The sequence below is a fragment of the Hemicordylus capensis genome, chromosome 4 (genome assembly GCF_027244095.1).
Source record: "Hemicordylus capensis ecotype Gifberg chromosome 4, rHemCap1.1.pri, whole genome shotgun sequence".
NCBI classification, from domain to species: Eukaryota; Metazoa; Chordata; class Lepidosauria; order Squamata; family Cordylidae; genus Hemicordylus; species Hemicordylus capensis.
In genome coordinates this window covers 49,661,162-49,684,194 of record NC_069660.1, presented here as the reverse complement: position 1 = coordinate 49,684,194, position 23,033 = coordinate 49,661,162, and the positions used below count along the sequence as shown (strand labels likewise).

At 40.8% G+C, this 23,033-nt stretch overlaps 1 protein-coding gene across 6 annotated transcripts in view; it reads left to right on the top strand.

Annotated features, from left to right (window-relative positions):
- Positions 1 to 7,945: 7,945 nt before the first annotated feature.
- LOC128324039 (rho GTPase-activating protein 39-like) overlaps positions 7,946 to 23,033 on the top strand; it is a 126,901-nt gene continuing 111,813 nt past the window's right edge. For 4 of the 6 annotated variants that reach the window (XM_053248130.1, XM_053248133.1, XM_053248131.1 and 1 more), the window contains exon 1: positions 7,947 to 8,218. In XM_053248130.1, coding sequence (XP_053104105.1) covers positions 8,208 to 8,218 — 11 coding nt within the window. In that variant the 5' untranslated portion in view covers positions 7,947 to 8,207. Of the gene's footprint in view, positions 8,219 to 8,339; positions 8,582 to 23,033 lie in introns of those variants that run through there. The other 2 variants (XM_053248137.1, XM_053248134.1) reach the window with 2 other exon arrangements.

Below are 23,033 nucleotides of genomic sequence, written 5' to 3'. Positions count from 1 at the left end.
CATGGAGCCTCATTTCTAAAGCCATCTTCATATTCCAGAATGTATAAAGTCTTTACAGCTTACACAGTGCAGAAATTAAGATTGGCACCTTAACTTGCAATTTCCATTCTTTTTAGGGCACGAGTGAAAATGTAAAGCATCTTAACTCTCATCTTAAAGTAAACCAAAGGTTTCTGGATTACTGAATTAGATATAATAGAGTCTGATTCAATGGAAAAGGTAAAGCTGTAAATAACCTGCACATACAAATTATAAATGGGTATTAAAGATCTAGATAATAACTACACCATGCGTATCGTGTCATACAGGTAGAATAATTCGCTGTTTTGACAGCGAGACTAGAAGTGGAATACACTCTCCGCCCCCAAACATCGAGCTTTCTACCCTCTTTGTTGGCGGGGGTAATGTGACGCTGACCACCCTTCGTTGACGCACACTCCACCACGTTGTTCCGAATCTGTTTCCTAGTCTTTTGCCATAGTATCAAAGAATAAATTTTGAGGAGCAATCTGATCCAAGGTTTAGACGCAATGGCAGTCTAAAAGGAACTGAGGAAGACACACCCCAACTGCCTTATTTAACGAGAGCACAATCACGTGCAGGGCAGTTGGAGGCGGCACGAGGAGCTAGTCAATCGGTCCGCGAGGTCCCTGCGCAGGCGCAGAACCCATTCTTTATGAATGCAACGTATCACTATCCAGATCTACAGAATTTAATGAGGATGTGAACAAGTTAAAAAGGGAGCTAAGGGAACTACTAAACCCTTGTTTCAGTATTTTCAAATGTGAGATGCTATGCTCTTGAAAACTCAGGGCCTTTTAAAAGAGCTTTTCTTTGTATTGGGGAAAAAATGTGTTCAAAAGGTAGAAAAGGTCTTATGGAAAAAAGTATTATATAATGATTTCTCCGGATAATACTGAATATGTAATGCTGGGAACGTTTTAACTCTTTCTCCCAACTCAATTTTTGTTATCTAAACCACAAATACTATACATTTACTGTTTCGTTTTTCTTCAACTGGATTAATTGTAGCCTGGGGAACAATTTAGACCAGGAAAACTGCAGAGAGAAGAGGTAAACACATAGACCCCAGGACTGCTGCACAGATAAACATCAGAGCTGCTTTAAAGTTTTGTTTGTTTAAAGTCAGGAGAGCCTATCATGGATCTCCCATGCCACATGTGCAGTATTTTGGCCCTCGGAAAGCACAAGATGTAACAACATTAAAATTTAACAGGACAAAAATTAGAAGGGAAGGAAGCAGAGAGAGTGTAGATACATAGAAAAAGAGTCTTCAAAAAGTAAGGAAACAGCATGAATAAATACATTATGGAAAATAACCCTGAGGTCAGCATGACCAAGTTACACATGAATTAAGGAAGGAAAACAAAACCAGGCCCCCGCCCCACCCCAGTAATGTGGGCTTTATTTATTAAATACAGGAAGAAGAAAAATTAGGTTTAACGGAACATTGGAAATGGTTTGCTTGCTTATCATAATAACCTTAAATTATTGCCTACATGGTGTATATCCATATATAGAGAGATTTAATTAAGTAGAATATATTTTACATATAAAAAGATATGTAAAATATATAGAGATATGTAATTACATATATAAATATATGTAAATATAATAAACCTGTTTTATGATGAATTAAGAAAAATATACTTTAAAGTGTGGATTATGATGTTATATTAATAAATTATAAAATAATATCAAATAAATATGTTGTATGTCTAACATTATTAAACTTTGCCTGTCATTTTTAGAAAATTTAAAGTCTGATCCTAACCACATGTCCAATGGGACTTGCTTCTAAATATATATGCTTATCAATACAGCCTTTAAAATAGTAAACAAAAACAGCCAGCTTCTTGACTTGGACACAGCACAGGGATGGCTCTATCTTAAAACATGAGTCACTCCAGAGCATTCCACTCCAAGTCATTTTATTCCACTTTAAGACATTTTACTGCATTTCCAGCTTTTGACATGTTCTCAGTTCCAAAGGGCTTTCACAGAACTTTTCAGTGTGATGCCTTCTGCTCATTTTGAAAGGAAATATTTAAGTATCCCATGGCCGAAATTAAAATATACTGTATTGTAATCAGGTGGAGGATCTCGTTCATTGCTTGCTATTTTGTTCCTTGTACTGTATGTAGATCTGAGCAAGCAATTTCTATTGCATGTCCTTCAACAACACTTAGATAAATTAACTCAGGATATAGTGGTAGATTTGTTGGATGATGACCCAACATGTTATTTATATAGTTGCCTTATTTGCTGTAACTGCTAATAAAGTATGAACCAGGTTTTTTTAAATTAAAAGTTGAAATAGCTACTTTTAAATGGCATGATGTTTAAGTATCTGAAGCTGTTGATTTTTGTTGTATATTTTGCATTATGGGGGCATTTTATTGTTAACTTATTGTTAACTATAATTTTTGTAGTAATAAGAAGGAATGGCCCTGCCACTAGGGAGCCTAGTCAAATTGTAGAAGAGGTGGTTTGCTGAGAATGAGAATGTTTGTTGTTGATTCTAAAACAACCCAGATAACCTAGCTAAGCCAAAGGAAAACAGGATGTGGAACAAGATCTTCTGACCAAAAGATCTTGTTTTATAAGAAGCTGGTGTATGCATAAATTATCCAGAAAAGAGGTTTGAGGAATCAAAAGGCAAAATATGGTGAGGACAAACATTTGGCAGCTAGGATTGCCCAAATTCCTTTAGCTTGGATTTATGTTGCTCTCCTGTATGGTAATTACCATAATAAATAAAGAGAGCCAGCGTGGTGTAGTGGTTAGAGTGCTGGACTAGGACCGGGGAGACCCGAGTTCAAATCCCCATTCAGCCATGAAACTAGATGGGGGACTCTGGGCCAGTCACTTCTCTCTCAGCCTAACCTACTTCACAGGGTTGTTGTGAAAGAGAAACTCAAGTATGTAGTACACCGCTCTGGGCTCCTTGGAGAAAGAGTGGGATATAAATGTAAAAATAATAATAATAAACTTTCCATTTGGGGGCTTTTGAGGTGCATTCAGTGAGAATCTTTATTTAGTAGGCATGTAACACCCTTCACTCTTTGAAGTAAATCATTAGTCTTTCAGTGCTAAAGAGAAAATCCCTTAGTTTGCTTCCCATCTCTAGGCCAATAGAATTAAAAACAAAACTACCTCTCACATAGAAGAGGACCAGTTTTGAAATCATTAACTAGTTCTAGATAGATAGAGTTTACAGTGTATGCAGTTAGACCAGTTTACTGTGTAGCTCATTGCACAGAAGGCACAAGTATTGCAAAGGATTTCACAATCAGCCCGGTTTAAGCCCTGATCAATAATTTACCAAGGCACAAAGTGTATCACGAAAAGAGCAAAGATTACAATGACAGTCAAAAACAAACAAAAAACAAGTAAGCACTGGAACTCCACAACAATTCTGCATGCTAAAAAAACACAGACATGCAGCAGAATATTAATCACGTTTTCTAAGTCACAAATAGAACAATAGCACTTACTCCCTAGTAAGTCTGGCTAGGCTAAGACTGAAGCCTTAATGTTTGTTTATGCCCATGCATTCTACTCTAAGTTATTAGGCAGTTTCACATGATCAATCTCATGTGATGTCAGTTGGTCAAAAAATTGAGATCCTCACCACCTGCATGCTGCAGAGCATATCATGTAAACTCAGAATTTTTTGACAATCTCCAGTTGGCAATGTGCCAACCTGACATGGAGCTGAAGCACCATGTTGGGTTGACATGTTGTCCGCCAGAGATTGCTGACACACTCCATGGGTGTGCACATATGGTGGGGATCTCCGGTTTTTTGGGGAGGGGGGGGTTTGTGGTGTTGGGTTTTTTTGGTCAAACTGACATGAGAATGAGCATGTGAAGAGCCCCATTGTGTCAAGCCCATGTATTCAGTGACAGCTTCAGGATTTTGATGGCTCTCAGGAGAGTCACTCTCAATTGAACTTCTTAACCTGAAGCAAGCAGGGGTGCAAACGGATAATTCTTGCATATCTCTTCTGACTTCCTTGGATGCTCCAAGTAAAATTATAATGGCTCCTCCCTGCCGCCCCTGCCCCCGTCATTGCCTCGAAGTTGAGTACATACGAGCACGCATGTGCCTGTCGAGGCGCGCGCCGCATACATCAAACACAGCGTGCATGTGACGTATGCGGCATGCACACGCACAGCGGCAACAGGCGCGCGCATGCGTGCTCGTATGTACTCGACTTCCGGGCAACGACTGGGGCAGGGGCGGCAGGGAGGAATGCTGCTGCCCCCAAAACTTCAATCTTAAATGCAGCACCGGAGGGGGAAGAGCGGCGGGAGGGGTAAGCTCTACCCCCCGCCCTTAAAGGTACACCCCCCCTCAGTGCCGGACTACCGGTCCGGTTCCAAACTGGTTCGGAGGCCTCTAACATGTCCTCCGAACCAGTTCGTGCACATCCCTACCCACCAGATGCCGCTGGAAGCCACAGGCAAGAGTTGAGGGCATGCCCTCTTTTCAGCTGTTACTCCCCTGCAACTGGTACTCAGAGGCATCCTGCCTTTGAGGCTGGAGGTGGCCTATAGCCCTCCGACTAGTAGCCGCTGATAGACCTCTCCTCCATGAAGTTATCCAAACCCCTCTTAAAGCCATCCAGGTTGTTGGCTGCCACCACATCTCATGGCAGAGAATTCCACAAGTTGATTATGCATTGTGTGAAGAAATACTTCAATTTGCTGGTCCTAGATTTCCTGGCAGTCAATTTAATGGGATGACCCCTGGTTCTAGTGTTATGTGAGAGGGAGAAGAATTTCTCTCTATCCACTTTCTCCAAATCATGCATGATTTTATAGATCTCTATCATGTCTCCCCGCAGTCGTCTTTTTTCTAAACTAAACATTAGTTTAGAACTTAATTTGTTCATCATTGGTAATAGATGTTGAAACCAATGGGATCTTAATAATTTATGAGGGTAAAGTAAAGTAGAACCAGGGAACCAGAAATGCCATAGTTTTCACAACACAATGGTGCCTTCTAACCCCAGGTTTCAGCAGTGAAACTCACTACAAACCAAGGGTTCAAATTCAGGTTTAGGAGAAAAATGGAGTTGCAACTGGGTGACAAAAATGCAGCTTCACGCTTTTGGATGATCACAAACTCAAACCTCTGGCACCTCTGGTTTGGCATCATGTCTGAATGAGGCCTTTCCTGTGAACCCATGTGGGGACAGGAAAACCTTATTTATTTATTCTTGATTTTTCTATATAAACCATTTTGGAAACTTTGTTGAAAAGCAATATATAAGTGGTAGTAGTAGTAATGTGCAGGAAACTAGAATGTTATCCAGGAGCATGGGGGAAATGGAGCAAGGGGAGATGACTGTCCCTCAGCCTCACTAAGCAGGGTCTGCCCTGGTTACATATGAATGGGAGACTTGATGTGTAAGCACTGTAAGTTATTCCCCTTAGGGGATAGAGCCGCTCTGGGAAGAGCAGAAAGTTCCAAGTTCCCTCCCTGGCATCTCCAAGATAAGGCTGAGAGAGATTCCTGCTGCTGCCAGTCTGTGTGGACAATACTGAGCTAGATGGACCTATTGTTTGACTCAGTATATGGCAGCTTCCTATGTTCCTATGATTCAATGAACCATTGACTGGGGAAACTTTGCATGGGCTGACTGGCCCCATCCCCAGTAAAGGCCATGCCCCCTGTGTCTGACATCAAATGCAGGGGTGTGGCTTTGAGTAGAAAGGGGCGGGGGACTTTGTCCTCCAGCCATAGGAAAGCTCCCTAACCCCTGGTGTGATCTCTACTGCTGGAGACTCTTAGGCAAATAGGACTACTAAATTCTCCTGCCCCAGATCCCCAAAAACATCCCTGGTGAGACCTTTTACATTTATTTCAGGGTTTCAGGGATTGTATCAAAATGCATATATTCACCAGAAGGTGCTGAAGTGGATTAAAGTCTGCCAAGAAAACCAGAAGCAGTTTCTCAGTTCATTGGGAAAAACTGCCACCAGGGGCTGCAGTTGTATTATATTTGAAGCAAGGCCATAGTTGGCACACTTTCCTTTAGGAGTTGGTTGTTGAGTGACTTGTTACAGGACATTAGGCCTTGTTAATGAGAAAAGGATGCTGGCCTGCATTACTGCCGTTTAATCTGTTCTGAATTAGTGCGCCTCAATAAATTTGTCTTTGGGGCTTCCACTTGGTATTATCACTGTATGTTAGCAATCCAGCTATATTGCAGAACAGTTGCTAGAAATTCTTTAAATCCTTAAAGTTGTAGAATACAATGGATACTTTTTACTTCAGACACCACAGCTCTGTCAATCATGACAATCCTATTCCAAACAATGTTGTTCTGGAAAATTAAGTGAGGAATTAATACATACTTTAGAAGCGACGTGCACCCTCTTTATTAGGCCACCCACCTATCATTAACAAAATGAGGAAAGTAATTCTTTATGGGATGGGATTTTTTAAAAAAACAACACTATTCAGAGGCCAATAAACCAGTGTTTTAAAAATCATGCCTTTTCTTATATAAAATTGACTAATTTCAGAATGATACGATTCAATGTAACATAAGTCTAATATTTTATAAAGCAAAGGACTACTTCACACTAGGGATGTGCAGAACTGGCAAACCAGACCACTGCAAACTGGGCCAGTTTGATGGCGAACCCCTATGAACCAGTTTGAAGTGGTTCATCAAACTGACCGGCCCAATCAATTGGTTCGACTGAACTAGTTTGAACACTGAACTGGTTTGGTCCAAATTTGGTTCGAACTGCACCAACTGGTCCATGCACACCTCTACTTCACACATCACTTTTTCTGACAAGAACATTCTTGCTGGGGGGGGAGCATGTCAGTTTGGTAATCTGCATCGAATTGATATTTACATTCATATTCTACCATTCACACATTATTTTTGTACACTTGTTTTCTGGTATGTGTTTCAATATCAATGCCCTTTTGTATGGCAACTGCCACATTGATAGGCTTAGGCATACATTTGGCTTTTTTCCCTAAGAGACATTTACTCAGGATCACTGAATACAGATTAGGTGTCTTTTTATATTTGCAGTAAGAATTTTGGGATTTTGTTCCAGGCTTCAAGAAATAGGTGAGAAGTGTTTATTATAAGCTATGCTATATTGTGGGCAAAGAACTAATTGGTTTTGGATAATCCAAAGTAAAAGGGGGTGATATGGAATATGAGCCCAAAATGTCCAACAGTAGGTAAAAACTGGATTCTCCTCTGCCCATCTTTTCTTTGTATTTACCCTGTATTTAGTATTTACCATATTGCTCTGTAAATACTCTCTATTTATTGTGATCACAGAACCATGAAAATATACAAATAAGGGTACATAAATAAAATTTTACCTTTTACTTCAGATTCATCCAGAGTATTACGAGCTGTCTACTTGTAGAGCTGTCCTGGTACGCACAACTACTCTAGTACTCTGTCACTACTCACTAACGCTTATCATAATTCTAAATCCACACATATTATCAACAGGCCCAGAAAGTGTGTGCACACAAAAAAGGCATCCATCCTCCTTTCTCCACTCTTGAGCCCCCTTGTTTTACAAAAGGATGGTTAAGAGGTAACCGGTCTGCATTCAGGGATTTTGCATGCGGTACTGAAGCGAGCTCTTCTAGGGTTGCCAACCCTGCAAGATTGGCTTAGACTAGAGCCTCCAGGAAAGGACATCAATCTCCAGGCGATTACTGAAAACAATCCTAGATATTTTAATGGTTTGGTATCCTGAAAAATATTGGATGGAAACCTCTCCAAGAGCAGCTTCACTCAGAGCTGGCTTCTCTATCTATAGCCATCTAGGGAGCAGTTAAGGGAAGGCTCCTGTCCCATTAACAAAGCTTAAGCAGATCGGGAGATGAGAAACGGGGAGGTTTCTGTCCTGCCAAACGGCTGCGAATGCTTCGCCTGTTCCTCGTCCTCCGCTCCCTGCCATCCCAGATTCCACTCGCAGGCCCAGGCTGGCCTTCCCCACCAGGGGGACTGGAGAGCGGCGGGGTCCCGCCTGGCTCACTCCACGCGAAGTCGGGAGGGGCGGCAGCAGGGCAGGCGCGATCAGGTTTCACATCCTGATCCTGCTTTGCTCAGGAGCAAGAGCCTCCTTCGCTCAGCCTGAGGGGCACAAGCAGGGAAGCCCGGGCGACGCGGCCCGAGCGGGGAGATGGCGGAAAGGTGAGTGCAGCCGTCCGACGCAGCAGCCGATAACTTGGGGGCGGTGGGGGGGGGGCTGCTGCTCGTCCGCCACCCGCCCTACCTGTGGAGCTGGGTGGGGCGCGGGGCTGGGCCCCAGCCGTCGGGAAAGTGTCTGTCGAGATGCTTCAGCCGCCATTCCGCGCTCCTTTTTCCGGCGGGCTCGCGGCTGCTGAGGAACACAGAGGGAGGAAAGAAAACTCCGGGGAAACTTTGGGGCGGTCCGCTCGGGGGTCTGAGCAAGGAAAGTAACAGAAAAAGTCTCCGGGTGTACTCGTAGGGGGATCCTGCTCGTTGGCTCTGGGCTCATTCGAAGCCGAGGAGGGAGCGGGACTACTACCTACGGTAGAACTGGAAAGGGGGACAAAAGATTGGCGGAGGAGGGAAAACTATGGGGTTGTGGTTGTAGTACGGGGCTGTGCGACCCTGGTGGACCTGAGGGTGAAGTTTAGTCGCTTCCAGCCTTGCTTGGTGTGCTGTTCTGGCTTGGTGTTCTCACACCGAGGTGATCTGGAGTTTGGAGGAGGAGACCTTTTGACCGACAGCCATATGAATGATAGGCAATGTCTAACCACTGTGCTTATTTATATCTGCGGCTACTACTTGTGGTGGATATGGTCTTGCAGCTGGAGAATGTGTGTACACTTACGCTTCATGCTGGAGATCGCGTCCTTGCACGCTGCAAGTCGCGATTATTTCTCCTTGGTGGTATTCATACTTGCAAACCCTAACACGGATTAAAATATCCGATTCACCCTGAGCCATGTTGGAAGAGTCCACCTTTACACCACTAATTAACTTCTCTGAGCACGATACCATGGTTAAAAACCAACAGATCGGCATTGTGACCTTGAGTGTGCACTTCTAGAAATCCCACAACCTACTGAGTATATGACTAGGGTGTTGCACAGTTACACCATGCTTACCATATGTAGGGGGAGGTCCAGCCTGGGAGGTCATGCTCCCAACAAGCCCCTTATTCTCTCTGTTGCTCAGTTTCCTATCTGCATATTGGCAAGAAGAATAATTGCTTTATGTGTCTGTTTTGACAAATGTGAATATTTTCGAATTGTATGTACAGAGTTGCAAAATACCATTGGAACATACTACATTGTAATGCACAAATATGTTTATGATCAGCAATGTAGTTTTTGTGGGGACTTACTATGCAAGAAAAACCATTCTGCATATCAACTAGGATAGAAGCCCATTTGATTCTTTTGTTCTGCAGGGTCCTTGAGTGGATGAGGTGGTAGTTCTAGTCAGGAGACTGTTTCCTTTAACTGGTCAGCAACTGACCTTCTGTGCCTCTTTTCTGTGGTTCAGGCAGCAGCAGTAAGGGATGCAAAACAAGCAACCTGATACTTTTAATAGGATGGAATACTATTTTTGTAACTTTATGCATGTTTTTGAATTTGAGCATTTCATAATATATAATATTTTCCTGCCTAACTTGTTTACTTGTATACACTCATATGAACAGGGTTTGCACCAATAAAATATCCCCTTTTCCACTTTGTTTTGTTATTCCATTCTTGAAAGAACCTAAATAATTCACTCTTATGCCTTATTGGTGACTTCAACTGACAACAACTTTTTTCAGTATGAGAAAATAACTTATTCTACAATGTTAGTGCACCTAGAGCACAGTTGCTGAACTTCAGCACCCCACCCCACCCCACCCCACCCCAGGCTGTTGCTGAACTACAACTCTCATCATCCCCAGCAACAATGGCTAATCATCAAAGATGATGGGATGGGAGCAGTGTGCCCTCTAACAGGGATTCCCAGAGGTTGTTGACTACAACTCCCAGAATCCCCAGCTACAATAGCCTTTGCTTGAGGATTATGGGAGTTGCAGTCAACAACCTCTGGGAATCCCTGTTAGAGGGATCACTGGATGGGAGTTGCAGTCCAACAATATCTGGAGGGCCAAAGTTGTGCAGCTGTGCTCTAGGTGCACCTACATTGTAGAATAAGTTGTTTTACATTGTAGAATAAGTTAGCCTTGACCTAGAAAAACTCCTTGAATCTCAGCCCTAAGCACTTGGGCATGCCTGCTGGGAGTTTTGACTTTTCTTTAAAGAGCAGGCTCCCAGACCATACTGCAAACAGGCCTTGATAAATTTTGTTTGCATCTAAGGAGAGGAGAGCTGGTCTTGTGGTAGCAAGCATGACTTGTCCCCATAGCTAAGCAGGGTCTGCCCTGGTTGCATATGAATGGGAGACTTGATGTGTGAGCACTGCAAGATCTTCCCCTCAGGGGATGAAGCTGCTCTGGGAAGAGCAGAAGGTTTCAAGTTCCCTCCCTGGCTTCTCCAAGATAGGGCTGAGAGAGACTCTTGCTTGCAACCTTGGAGAAGCCGCTGCCAGTCTGTGAAGACAATACTGAGCTAGATGGACCAATGGTCTGACTCAGTATATGGCAGTTTCCTATGTTCCTAGGAGCCAGTCCCAAAATTTGAGAGCCAGACAATGGGCTAAGTCTGATAATTTGTCAAGTGTCCATTGTCTGGCTCTCAAATTTTGGGACTGGCTCCTAGATGTGGAGGGGTAAGCTAAGTGGGCTTCTCTTTATCCACTTTACAAGTAACATGCTTGGGACAGAAACAGGGCTGCTTGGGACACATACAGCTTTTATTTAAATGCCTCTGAATAGCCTAGACACACACCACAGTTAAATTTCTAGGCACCATGACTCCCTGGCACCTGGGATTTGTCAAGCTTTGTTGCAAGCTTATTTTCAAAGCCCATTCAGTAAAAAATGATTTGCAGTGTGGCATGGGATGTGGGCTGCTGTTGGTGAAAATGAAACTCAGGCCTCTCTTGGATACACGAAACTGAATCTGCATAGTTGATAAACTCTTTCCTACTAAGATAGAAGTGCAGCTTGTTTCTATATGTGTTTAATGGGAAGTTAGTCACACTAAGTTCAGTATATAAGTGAAATATCCTGTAAATGCACACAGAATTGCAACCTTGAACTAAACAAGTTGGTCCAGGCTTCCTTTCTTCTTAAAAGAGGGGGTTTTCTGCACTTCTTCTGGCATGTGTGCACATTTGTGTGCTTTTTATACTACCGTTCTTTTGTTGGTTTTGTAGTCCCTTTCCAAGTAAAACTGTTACTTCCAAGATAATTATTAATCGTTAAGGCCATGTTTACTTAAATAGAAGCATTTGGTTACTGTTTTTGTTCTGCTTTTGAAACTTGTAAGTTCTTCACAGGAAGCTTCATAAACTCTGCTCTCATGTTATTGTATAATCAGTACTGTGTACACAGGTACAGATCTGTATGCAAATATAGTAATAAAGTACCTATCTGTGTCCTGAATTTCCAGGGGCCTGTACTCAGGTTCACTTTTAAAATAAATGCAGGTACACACAAAATCCTCACAAAAACATGTATGTGTTTACAGACATCTGAATGCAGGTACAACATAATGCCTGAATAGGGCTATGTATCCCTAGATTGTAAGTTCTGAAGGGACTGCAGTGACCTTCTGGAGCTTGAACTCTTGTGAAAGCATAATGGATAATTAATTCTATGGCTTTTTTGGTGCCTGTGCTGTTACAAGTCTTACCACTATGTATTTGACTTTTGGAGTGTTCTTTCTCTTAAAGTGAAAGAACACTCCTATCTGAAGGAGGACTTTTGATTTTTTTAAATCAATGGTTTTGGAATAAACTTCTGATAGGGATGTAACAAATATGGGAAATGGAGTTCTTGTAGATTCCAAGAGTTCTTGGAATGCATTGTGTTCAAATCAATAATTTATTTAGATTCTTACATTTATCTATCAGGTTAACCTCATAGATTTGTGTTAAACTTTAGCCAAGTTTAGTTAAATAATGTGTTATTGGTGGGCCTTTCTATGCTTAAACACAAGGTAGATAATGGAATGCTTTGTATTAATGTTATCTGAAACTTCTAGCATGTTTAAATATGTTGTGACCTGTCTGTAAACAAGCCCTGAAGAGAATCCTCTCTGATCACCTTGAGATTTGGTTTCTTTGTATGAGGAAGACAAGGAAAATCCTGTTCTTAAAGACAAGGCCATATTAAATATCATGACTTTTTTTTTTTTTTGCAGTGTTGCTGTGATTGTTTATCTGTATGAGTTAATAGACCAGTGTGATTTTTGCGACTAAGACTAACAGACTACCTGAAGGAAACAGGATTTCACCAGGCTTTTCTCAGTGTTCACAGAGGAATGTTCTTAGGTTTTAATTTTTGTCCACTGGTAGAGCTTTTTAAAGCTACACTTCAAATTAGGTCTATTAATGGTTTGTCCCTATCAGCTTTGCAGTAAATTAGTTAGTTACCAAGCTCACATCTGAGGAGAACAATTTCTGGAGCAGACTGAAGAGTGATTTCAAACAGAAGACACTTGGCTTGTTATAGTGTGAAAGTAGCTGTGGCCTAGTTATTTTAAAAACAAGAAGTCTTGTTACTCCTACATCATGGGAGTTGCCAGACTTGGAATAGCAAATTATGGTCATAGCAGAATATTCTGAAAATAGATGGCAAAGCATACACAACACCATAAAATATGTGTTATGTGTTTTTGTGCCTCACATTAGACTTCCTTTTTTCAGTCATTTCTTCCTTTTTCTATTGCTTTCTCTACTGAAAAACATCAAAGTTCCAGATCTAAAAGGTCACTTTTAGATAGACTTGGAAATCAACCCCCAAAGACTCTGGGATGTCTTTCTGCACAATTCTGGTAAAAAGAACACAGGGATGTCTATGCTGTTCCCCTGCCCACCCTGCCCCTAACTGTTCTGATGATTGTTCATTTACAGTTGTTCACTGGTTTTGTAATCTAAATTATTTTCTATGGAACCAGGAGTTTCTAAGAAATTGCTTCCTATGATTTGGATCCAGGTAGCTTGAAAAAGAAAATGGGAGATTACAGTGGATTATTGCAGGGTGGATTTATTTAAGTCACCAGAGGAAAAACCTGATTTAAATCATTGATATCAATCAAGTTTTCCACTTGAAAACTGATTCCCACTTATGCTGTTTCACATATTAAATAATAGTGCAAATCCATTCACTAAAGCATGTTAATTTGCAACTCAGTAGAGCATTTTCAGTATCTATGAGGCTATACTTTGTGTAATTGTTTAGACAACTTTTTACTAATTTAGGAAATAATATATATCACCTAGAAATTTCTAGAAACAAGAGCAAGTAGTTAATGGGCAGTACCATTTTCTAGTCTCAACTTAACTGGACTAGAGCCTTTTCCATGAGGTGAAACTGAAATGAATGCTTATATTTCAATATATTTGAGGCAGCCTTAATTCATTTTTAAGAGCCTGCAAGTGTAGGTATAACATTTTTGTGATGAGACTGAACTGTGATGAGATTGAATTTAGTTAACTTTTAAAAGAGAAATCTAGTATTTTAATTACAATTTTAATTTTTTTTTAAAAATACAATTTTAATTTGCTTTTTAAAAATGATTTTTATCCATCCTGCATTATTGAAACATGGTACTTTGAGCCAGTGGTCCCTCTAATATTTTTCATCTGTGTGCGGAATGAGATTCGTTCTGGGCGGCAGTATCACAGCACTGTATGCACACATGCATTCAGAGTGGGGCCTTCCTAATTAAACCTGAGCGGGATCTAAAATTAACTGAGCAAACATCAGAAAACTTGTGAGTGTGTGCATGCCTTAGAGGGAACAGTGCTTTGAGCCAGGTTTCCTTTTGGATAGTTTTAATTATTCTGTATTTTGAATTGACTTGTTTTATCAGAATACATGTTGGCGTTCTCTATTACTATATAAGCCAAAGAAAAATCTGTCTGGGCTAATGATTTTATAATCCAGAGTTTTGTTATCATTCCTGCTATTAAAGGGACCAGCTGTATTTGCAGATTGTTCCATCCAGAGTGTTTTGTAGAAAATAATGCACCAAAAGACTACATGCAGAGTGAGTTGACATATGGGACAATATTTCAGTTCTTTAAGATAGAGGTCCTGCATGCTTCAAACCAAGTCATTAGAGATGTTTAAATGTTGTTAAAAGATCAAGGAGTTTCTTCTATTTATCTTCTGGATTCATAGCCAAGCAGATAAGACAGCTGTATGCATCTCAGAATTATTGCAGGAGTCTGCACTAATGCATGCTGTTTTTCTAAATCCTAATCTCTCTGTCAGCAGTCTTTACATGTTGTTATAAATATTGCCCATTATTTAATCTGGCCTCTATGCAGCCATGTGGAGCCTACAGCCTGCCCACCTGTGCAGATCAGCAAATTGGAGGATTAGAGCCTCTTGCCCAACAAAGGGAACAAATGGACTGCATTGTAAATCTTTCTGAACAACTTGAGCTCAACAGAAAAAAAAATCAGCATTACAGGCTGAAGGCCTCAGGGGAACTATTTACATGTTTACATTTTTGAAAGCTTGTAACTAGTTTACACATCTGCAAAACATGTTTGATATTGAATATTTAAAGCTTCCTCTTTAGAATTAGCAGAAAGTAGAAAGAACCGATTGTCATTAAAATCCTACAAAATTGTGTCATTTAATATGTTAATTGATGGGTCTGGTTTGGTTCTCATTCTTTGTAAGGCTGCAATCCTAAGCACTCACAACTCAGCTGGACTTACTCTTGAGTAAACATGCATAGGATAGGGCTGTAATTTCTTTTTTATCTGTATATATATATTTGTTTTGATGGATTTGAATGTCACCTGGGGCTTTTGTTGCAGTTGCCTGTATTTGTTGTAATTTTAAATTTGTTTTTTGTGACATTTTTAACATTCTAATAGAAATAGATAATATAAATTGATACAAAAATATAAATATAGAAGGGATTTGGTTTTTACTTGGTAGTGTGTTTGAACATATGTGATGTGTATTTGGTCAAGAATTCTGTTTGCTAGGTGATATCTATCTATATTTATTTTAATAGATGTAAGAATTTCCTTTTGTAAGGAAGAAATGAAGGAAGAAAATTAATGAGTCTCCCCCCCTCCATCCCAACTTTTGCAGTAGCTGAAACAACATTGCTGGTCTATCAAGGAACACTTTCTCTCTCATACTGTGTTCAAATACCATCCAACTATGCTCATTTGGGGATGGACACAACTATTATTGTGTCCATCATGTGGCAACAAGCCCCAGGTGACTGTTGGTAGTGGACCTACACTTCTGGAATTTCCAATTAGGAAGGTTCAGCTGTTCAGCTCACTGCTCATTCAGGGAGCAAGCCCCTCTTCAGGAGGGCTCTTTCATTTTCTGGAGATTGACTGGAGTAGGAAATTGTGCTCCAAAATTTTGTGCTATTTTTATGATGTTGTGTTCTTAAATTTGGGTCTGGTGCAAAAGACTTTAAAATTGCATTAGTTAAATATGTGTATTGTATTGAGGTTGTTGGTTTAAAAGTTGCTTCAAGGGCGTTCATAGGAGGTGGGATAAAAACTGAATAAAAAATAAGGATCCTAGACTCAGTTTTCAGAAAAGAAAGAAAGAAGTTGTCATGAAAACTGAATTGTGGTCAGTCACTACAAAACTAAAGCTCCAGCAACTGTATGATCAAGCAGAGATGCATGTGTGGGCAAAATGAGTGCCAGTGCAAAATGAGGAGCACAGAAATGTATGCAAGTCTCAAATATAACTGGTGAGTAAGATTTTGAGGTTTCAAAATCAGGCAGCTCTGATTGCATCTGACCCTGGCTTCATTTCCACCCTGCTTGATCTAGAGCAGGGTTGCACAACTACAGCCTTCAGCTGTTGTTGAACTACAACTCCCATCATCCTCAGTCATAGTGGCAGATAGTCAGGGATGATGAGAGCAGTGTCTGTTTGTTTGTTTGTTTATTTATGCCCCGCTCCTCCAGTACACTACTGCTCGGGGCAGCCCACAACAATAAAATAGATACAATATACAATAAAAGTAATAAAATTCACCAAATTGAGTAAACAAGTTAAAAGTCAGGTTAAAAACCACAATTAGTAAAAAGTTCAAATTTAAAAAATATTTTAAAAGCTAAAAACTGAGAGTTATAAAAACTAAAGAACCTACCAGATATAACAAAAAATGGAGCATTAAAAAGCCTCCTTATAAGGTGTACACATGTGCAGGCACGCACATATTTTGATGTCCGCTCAGTTAGTTTTATATCCCACTCAGGTTGAATCAGGAAGGCCCCATTCTGAATGGACGTGTGCACACACTGCCTTGATAGGAGAGGAGAGCTGGTCTTGTGGTGGCAAGCATGACTTGTCCCCATAGCTAAGCAGGGTCTTCCCTGGTTGCATATGAATGGGAGACTTGATGTGTGAGCACTGCAAGATCTTCCCCTCAGGGGATGAAGCTGCTCTGGGAAGAGCAGAAGGTTTCAAGTTCCCTCCCTGGCTTCTCCAAGATAGGGCTGAGAGAGATTCCTGCCTGCAACCTTGGAGAAGCCGCTGCCAGTCTGTGAAGACAATACTGAGCTAGATGGACCATTGGTCTGACTCAGTATATGGCAGTTTCCTATGTCCTATGATACTGCCACCCAGAACAAAACGGATTCTGTGCACAGATAAAAAAAAATTAGAGGGAACTCTGGATGAGAGATGTAGTACAACAGCAGATGGAGGGCCAAAATGGTGCAGCCCTGATCTAGAAGCTCTTAACAAAGCAGTGTGTTCCTTTAAAAAAAGAAAAGAAACGGACAGATATCAGCATTGAGGTAAATTAACTGTCTGCTTTACCCTTCACAAACAGCTGATCACAGTGCTGACCTGTCTTGACCACTGTTTATCTGAGTATGTTTGAGGCCTTATTTACCCACCGGCCTGGCTTAGGAGTTATGTAGAACAATGGTCCTGGTTCTTTGCAATAGTCACAGGCCCTGAGTTTGCATGGTCCCACTTCAACCCCAGTAATGAGAGGAGGAAGTGTTCTACTTTTGTTCTCTGTTTAGAACAACCTGGGAGTTCCCATAACATCCAAATACTGGCAATCAGACTTTCTGTCAGTTTCATATCCTCGCTTGTTCAGAAACTCTAGTTAAAAGAACCCAGAATTTGCTGGGTTCAGATATCATGGCAGATCTCAGCTTATTATACTCAGAGAACAAAAGTAGAAAACTTCCTTGTGCAAGCCTGATTAAACCATAGTCCTATGTGATGCCTGAACCAAGCCATAGTTGCAGGCCTGCTGTGTTGACTCTTATTTCAGCTATAGTATTTCCCCTTAAGTTATCATTTTAATAGCAGAAAATATGAATGCTTGGTTTGATTTTAAGTTGATTTGGATTTTCTTACAATTGTGAGGAATATTCAGACTAAACAAGTCTTGACTAAGTCCCATTAAAATTAATGGGACTTCAGTTGGTCACGACTAACTTGACTCATTGATTTAAATGGTGCTTAGTCATGACTAACTAATTTGGATGTTGCCCCCTATTTTTTCTATTATTTTATGCTGATTTAAAAGCAGATCAAATCATATACTTGTATCTTCTTGGGAACAAGGAAAAGAGGGCAAACTGACAACATGGCATAAAAAACGTAATGCTAAGTAGAATTTATAGTCTGATCATGAACATGGAAATAAGTTTCAGTGGAACTTAGTTCTGAGTATGTATGTTCAAGGTTGCTTACTTGGGAGTATTCTATTTAAATCACTGTGATGCGCTTTTAAATAAATGTGATGATGAGTTATACATTAATAAATCAATTAAAAGACACTTGTAATAGTTGAGAACTTAATATTATACTCTATATTCTAACCATAAATTTAGTATCAGCTGCTGTTATGCATTCTTCCATATTGCTGCACTTTTTATTGGATACAAGCTCAGGACCTGTCAGTATGATGGGCAGTAAGTATTCTTGAATCTCCCTCTTGATGACCCTTCATGCTTGATTTAAAATAATTTATGCTCCAATTCTAAACAAAGTTACTTAGAAGTAATTAAGTCACTCCCATAACAGCCTCCTTGATCTCTGTGCCTCCTGTGCTTCTCTTCATGCAATTGTCTAATCTCCTCTGATATTACAGTGGCCTTATTACAATCATCAGCTGCCAAGCCTAGCATTAGGCCTTCTGATATCATGGTTGCTCTGTCTGCCATTGACTCAGCTGCTCTAGTCTCATAGTGTCCACCAGCTGTGGACTAGGCTGCTTAAGCAGAGTTGGGAAGATTCAGAATCAGAATTTGGAGGTCCATGGCCATTCTGAAAAATGTAACTCTCTCCTCTATGGTATTATAACATGGGCTTCAAATAGAACCTTGTGGGTACACTTTGAGCAATTGCAAAGCTTTTTGCTGGAAAGGACTGACAATTCTTGCTGCTTATCAAGTAGAAGGTACTATTTTTGTATATACAAAATTCAAGAGTTCTAGCATTTTGACTTTGAAGTACCTTAATTGTCCATAGATAAAAATAATGGGAAGAAGGGGATTTTGATTAGTCATTAGTGCCAAATCTGTGGCTAGACTACCTGCAATTAAAATAAGTCCCTTTCTACCCAAATAAGAAGTGCTTGTAGCTTTCTGCTATTGCTTAAAGCAGGTTATGTTCAATTGCATGTAAGTCATGTAGCCCTCTAACCTATTCCGGAATCAAGGCCCTCTGCATTCTCATAAGGCACAGTGTACAGGCTGACCCATAACTGTGTGGTAATATGGACACAATACTGTGAATCCTATAGTATAGGACTATATGTCCTATAGTAGAACATCTGATGAAAAAAGCTCATTTTAGAGATAATTGATATGGATGGACTTTGTGCAGTTTAATGTGCTTCCATTTGTGGTATTGGAAGACAGATATCAAAAAATCTCCTTTAACAGCCAGATATGTGTCTGTGGTCAGGCCATTGAGTCTGTGACTCTTTTATATTGTTCATTTTATAGAGATATTCATATTTCTTTTATTTCTCCTCTCTTATCAAATATGCCCTATAGAATGAATACACTCTTTTTCTTTTAGCTGATGGTTATGCACCCATAATACTGTATGTAGCCAAATTTTGTGAGGCTGCATATAAGGTTAGGTCTGTGATGGTTTAAGTTTGCTTAATAGTACTATGAAGATCCTGGTATTATGTATTTGTACTACTTATACTATGTTCTCTATTTATTTGTTGTTGGGTCAAAGATGGTACTAAAATATTCATTCACATGGATGGACACATATGTCAGACTCAGTATAGACTTGGTTTCCTGTTTTTGAGGTCACATAAAACTTCTGTCATTGTAGCACATCACAGGAAAAGAGTACATCTTTTCTTACTGTACTGGTATTAAAGACAATGAGGCTATTCACACACGCGTGCAAAACCGGGCTAAGGGAGCCCAGCCCGGTTTTGCACATGCGTGTGAACCGCCAGATTCAGGTTGATCCTGACGGCGCCAGCACCATGGCAGCAAACCCGCCTAAGTAGCCTCCCTTCAAAACAAGGTACATTATAGTATTTCCAAGGGCCAAGATGACACATCCTAGCCCCTGACTCTCCCCACTGCCTGGGAGCGTGGGGAATCATCTGGGCATGCGGGGAGCGTGCCCAGCACAGGAGGAGCAGTCTGCAGGAAAGCTGTCTAACGTGCCTTCCTCACAGCCCGCTCTGGAGCCCTTCTCACCGGTTGTGAGAAAGGGCTCAATATATCCATGATACTTTCTGGATCTCAAATGATTGCATTTAGCTTTGTACCAGCTTGCCAGCAGACAGATATTTGCATGGGACATACTCATCTGAACACAGCCTGAAATAGTTTATGAAATTCAAAGTGGAATGCTTTTGGAAGAAAAGGCAGTGAATGTTTGGGAGATCTCTACCATCAAAATCCATAATTTGAGTTGATGAAAAATTAGTCATGCTGATCTTAAATATTTTAAAAGACTGAAATAAGATTTTAAAAATGAAGGCACAAGTTATTTTAATACATGTTCCTCTGATGCCACAACTTGGATTGTGTTTGTTTCCCTTAGAGGTCTTGTATACTTTAGTGGTCCTCCTATTTTATCTTTTCCCTTTTTTCCACAAATAATTATTAAACAAATGTATGCATTTCTCAAATACCTATTACTCTTTACTTTATTTGATCTATGTTTTTGTTGCCTTGCTGGAACAGTGTCTTGTTGTAACATGCATTCTACATGAAAATCCCTTTAGGCAGTCTGAGCTCATACAGCTAGTAATGTCACCCCTTATAATATAAATTAAAACTTGGGTAAACAGGGATCTGGTTTCATATGCATTCATGAAAGGTTTATGTGGACAGTTTATTAGGCTTGTCTACCTGGAGTTTCTAATGAGTTAATTGTAATCATTATTAAGCCCTCATGTAAAAATTCTCCTTAAGTGAAGATTAGTTTTCCCCCTGCCCCAAACCCCAAAGTTAATGTTGAAAATTCCTTTTAATTCAAGAGCAGGGACTACAAACAGTGCATTTGTTGACGTTAACACTATTAAAAGCAAAGCACTAAACAAACCTTCCTAGCTGGGCATCACAGCATAACTGCTTAATCTTCTCTATATAAAACTAGGTATAACCTGTGAAATTTCTCAGACAGGATAAAAGATCATGGTTGGGGGGAAGATCTCCCTCATTCTAAACCCTGAGTCCATTCTTATGACCAGCCCTATCTGGGTAGGACAGGGCAAAAAAGGGGTTCTGAGGGCAGAAGAATGGGGTGGGTGGTAGTGCCCAATGGGTGGAAGCTAACACCAAAATTTCAAAGGAATTGGTCAAAGGGGTGATTTTTAAAAACAAATGTTTAAAGTTCATGTGTCTTTAAGGTTTATTTTTCAAGTTTTTGCATCTTTAAGGTTTCCCCCCCCCAGGGCATAATGGGGGTTTCAGCAGCCCCATAACTCCGCTTGGGTGGTATCAGGGTGGGCCAGAGTGGGTTGTGGTGTAGTGCACATGGGGTGCCAACCACCCTGCAAACCACAAGTCCATGGGGAACTGGGTTCTGTTGTTGTCTTCAATTTTTGAGGTGTTCTGAGTTGATTCTTTGATGCAAAATAAAAGATGAATAACCAAAGAATCCACTATCATTTTGCATCAAAGGATCCACTCAGAACACCTCAAAAATTGGAAACAACAACAAATTGTCGAGAAGACAGGAAGTCTCCTGTCTTCCCCCACCCAGCCTACCCCCTTGTGGTTGTGTGAATCAACTCTCTTTTCCCCTTTCTTCTATTATATTCTGTGTTGATCTGGGGTAACTCCCCTCCACTTCTGTTAGGCCAACAGTTTTTCCCCTTTTCTTTTTAAAGCACTGCAAGTTTTGAGTCCAAGAGCATCTTCAGAGTGAAAGTAAATGTTCAAAGCAAATGTGAAAGAAGATTATGTCCAGGCGGCAGTTTCTTACATAGCTGATTTAGCTCTGTAGTACTAAATGGGGAGTGAGGGAAAAGTTACTGTTTTAGAGGAGGTACCAATTAATGGCGCAGCGGGGAAATGCTTGACTAACAAGCAGAAGGTTGCCAGTTCCATGCCCTGCTGGTACTATATCGGGCAGCAACTGTATAGGAAGATGCTGAAAGGCATCATCTCATACTGATGAGGAGGAGACAATCCTCATCATCAGAACGAGGCAATCGTATACCCCTCCTGTATTCTACCAAATAAAACCATAGGGCTCTGTGGGTGCCAGGAGTCAAAATCGACTTGACAGCACACTTTACCTTTATCAACTATGACAGACTTTTTGAACTACAGCAATTCTTTTAGGGCTAAAACCAATCTAGCCATTTGGATTAGCAGTTATCAGCATGTGACTTACACTTGTCATGCGTGCTGGTTCCATAGGCCAGCTACCTGAAACCCCCTCCATCTGAAGCCATGTAGGTGACCTCATGAAAAATATTGCTTGTGGTCTGAATCATTCTGTGTGTTTAGCATAGCTACAATAAACTCGTGTGCATGTTGGCAGATGTTTCCCACAATCTGTTACATGACGAGCACAGTACATAAGATAAAACTAAAAATGTTGATGATAGTGTACAGTATGAATATCTTATGTAGATTTGTGTCTGAAACACTCTGTACTCTTTTGCATAGTCCAGAATGCTGCAAAAGAAAGTGTTGCTGTGTGCCCAAACAACTAATAAAAATTGATCAACATGAGGGATTTTAAAATGTTTGCAATAGATTTGGGCCCAAAGTATACACGTGGCAGATTTGTATCTTTATGTGTGGGTCAGCACCAGTTGTGTGCTGACCCACACAAGCAGGATATGGACCTGATTTAAAGAGCAAAAGGGGCAAATGGGTGAAATATGCTGAGCCCTCAGCCTGCTTGCTGTTTACCTCCCAGAGCCTCCTTCAGGCATCCACAAATCCACATGCCAGTTTGCCAGGGGCAAACGGGACACCAAGCACCACAAGATCTCCTTCCCAGAGGTCTCATTTCCACTCCCATTTTTGAGAAGGTAAGAAACAGCAGGGCTTCTTTCCAAGCAGTAGGAAAGGTCTTCCATAGTTTCTTACCATTTCCATATCCCTGTGTAAAGGACAAAAGACCTGCTTCTCTCTTAAGCCCGCTGCCTGTGTACCATACAGGTTTGAGGGGAGGGGAGGGGAGCATATATAATGGCTGGCTAGTGAATGGCACAGCGGGGAAATGACTTGACTAGCAAGCCAGAGGTTGTTGGTTTGAATCCCCGCTGGTATGATTCCCAAACTATGGGAAACACCTATATTGGGCAGCAGAGATTTAGGAAGGCATCATCTCATAGTGCACTGGAGATGGCAATGGTAAACCCCTCCTGTATTCTACCAAAGAAAAACCACAGGGCTCTATGGTCACCAGGAGTCGACATTGACTTGACGG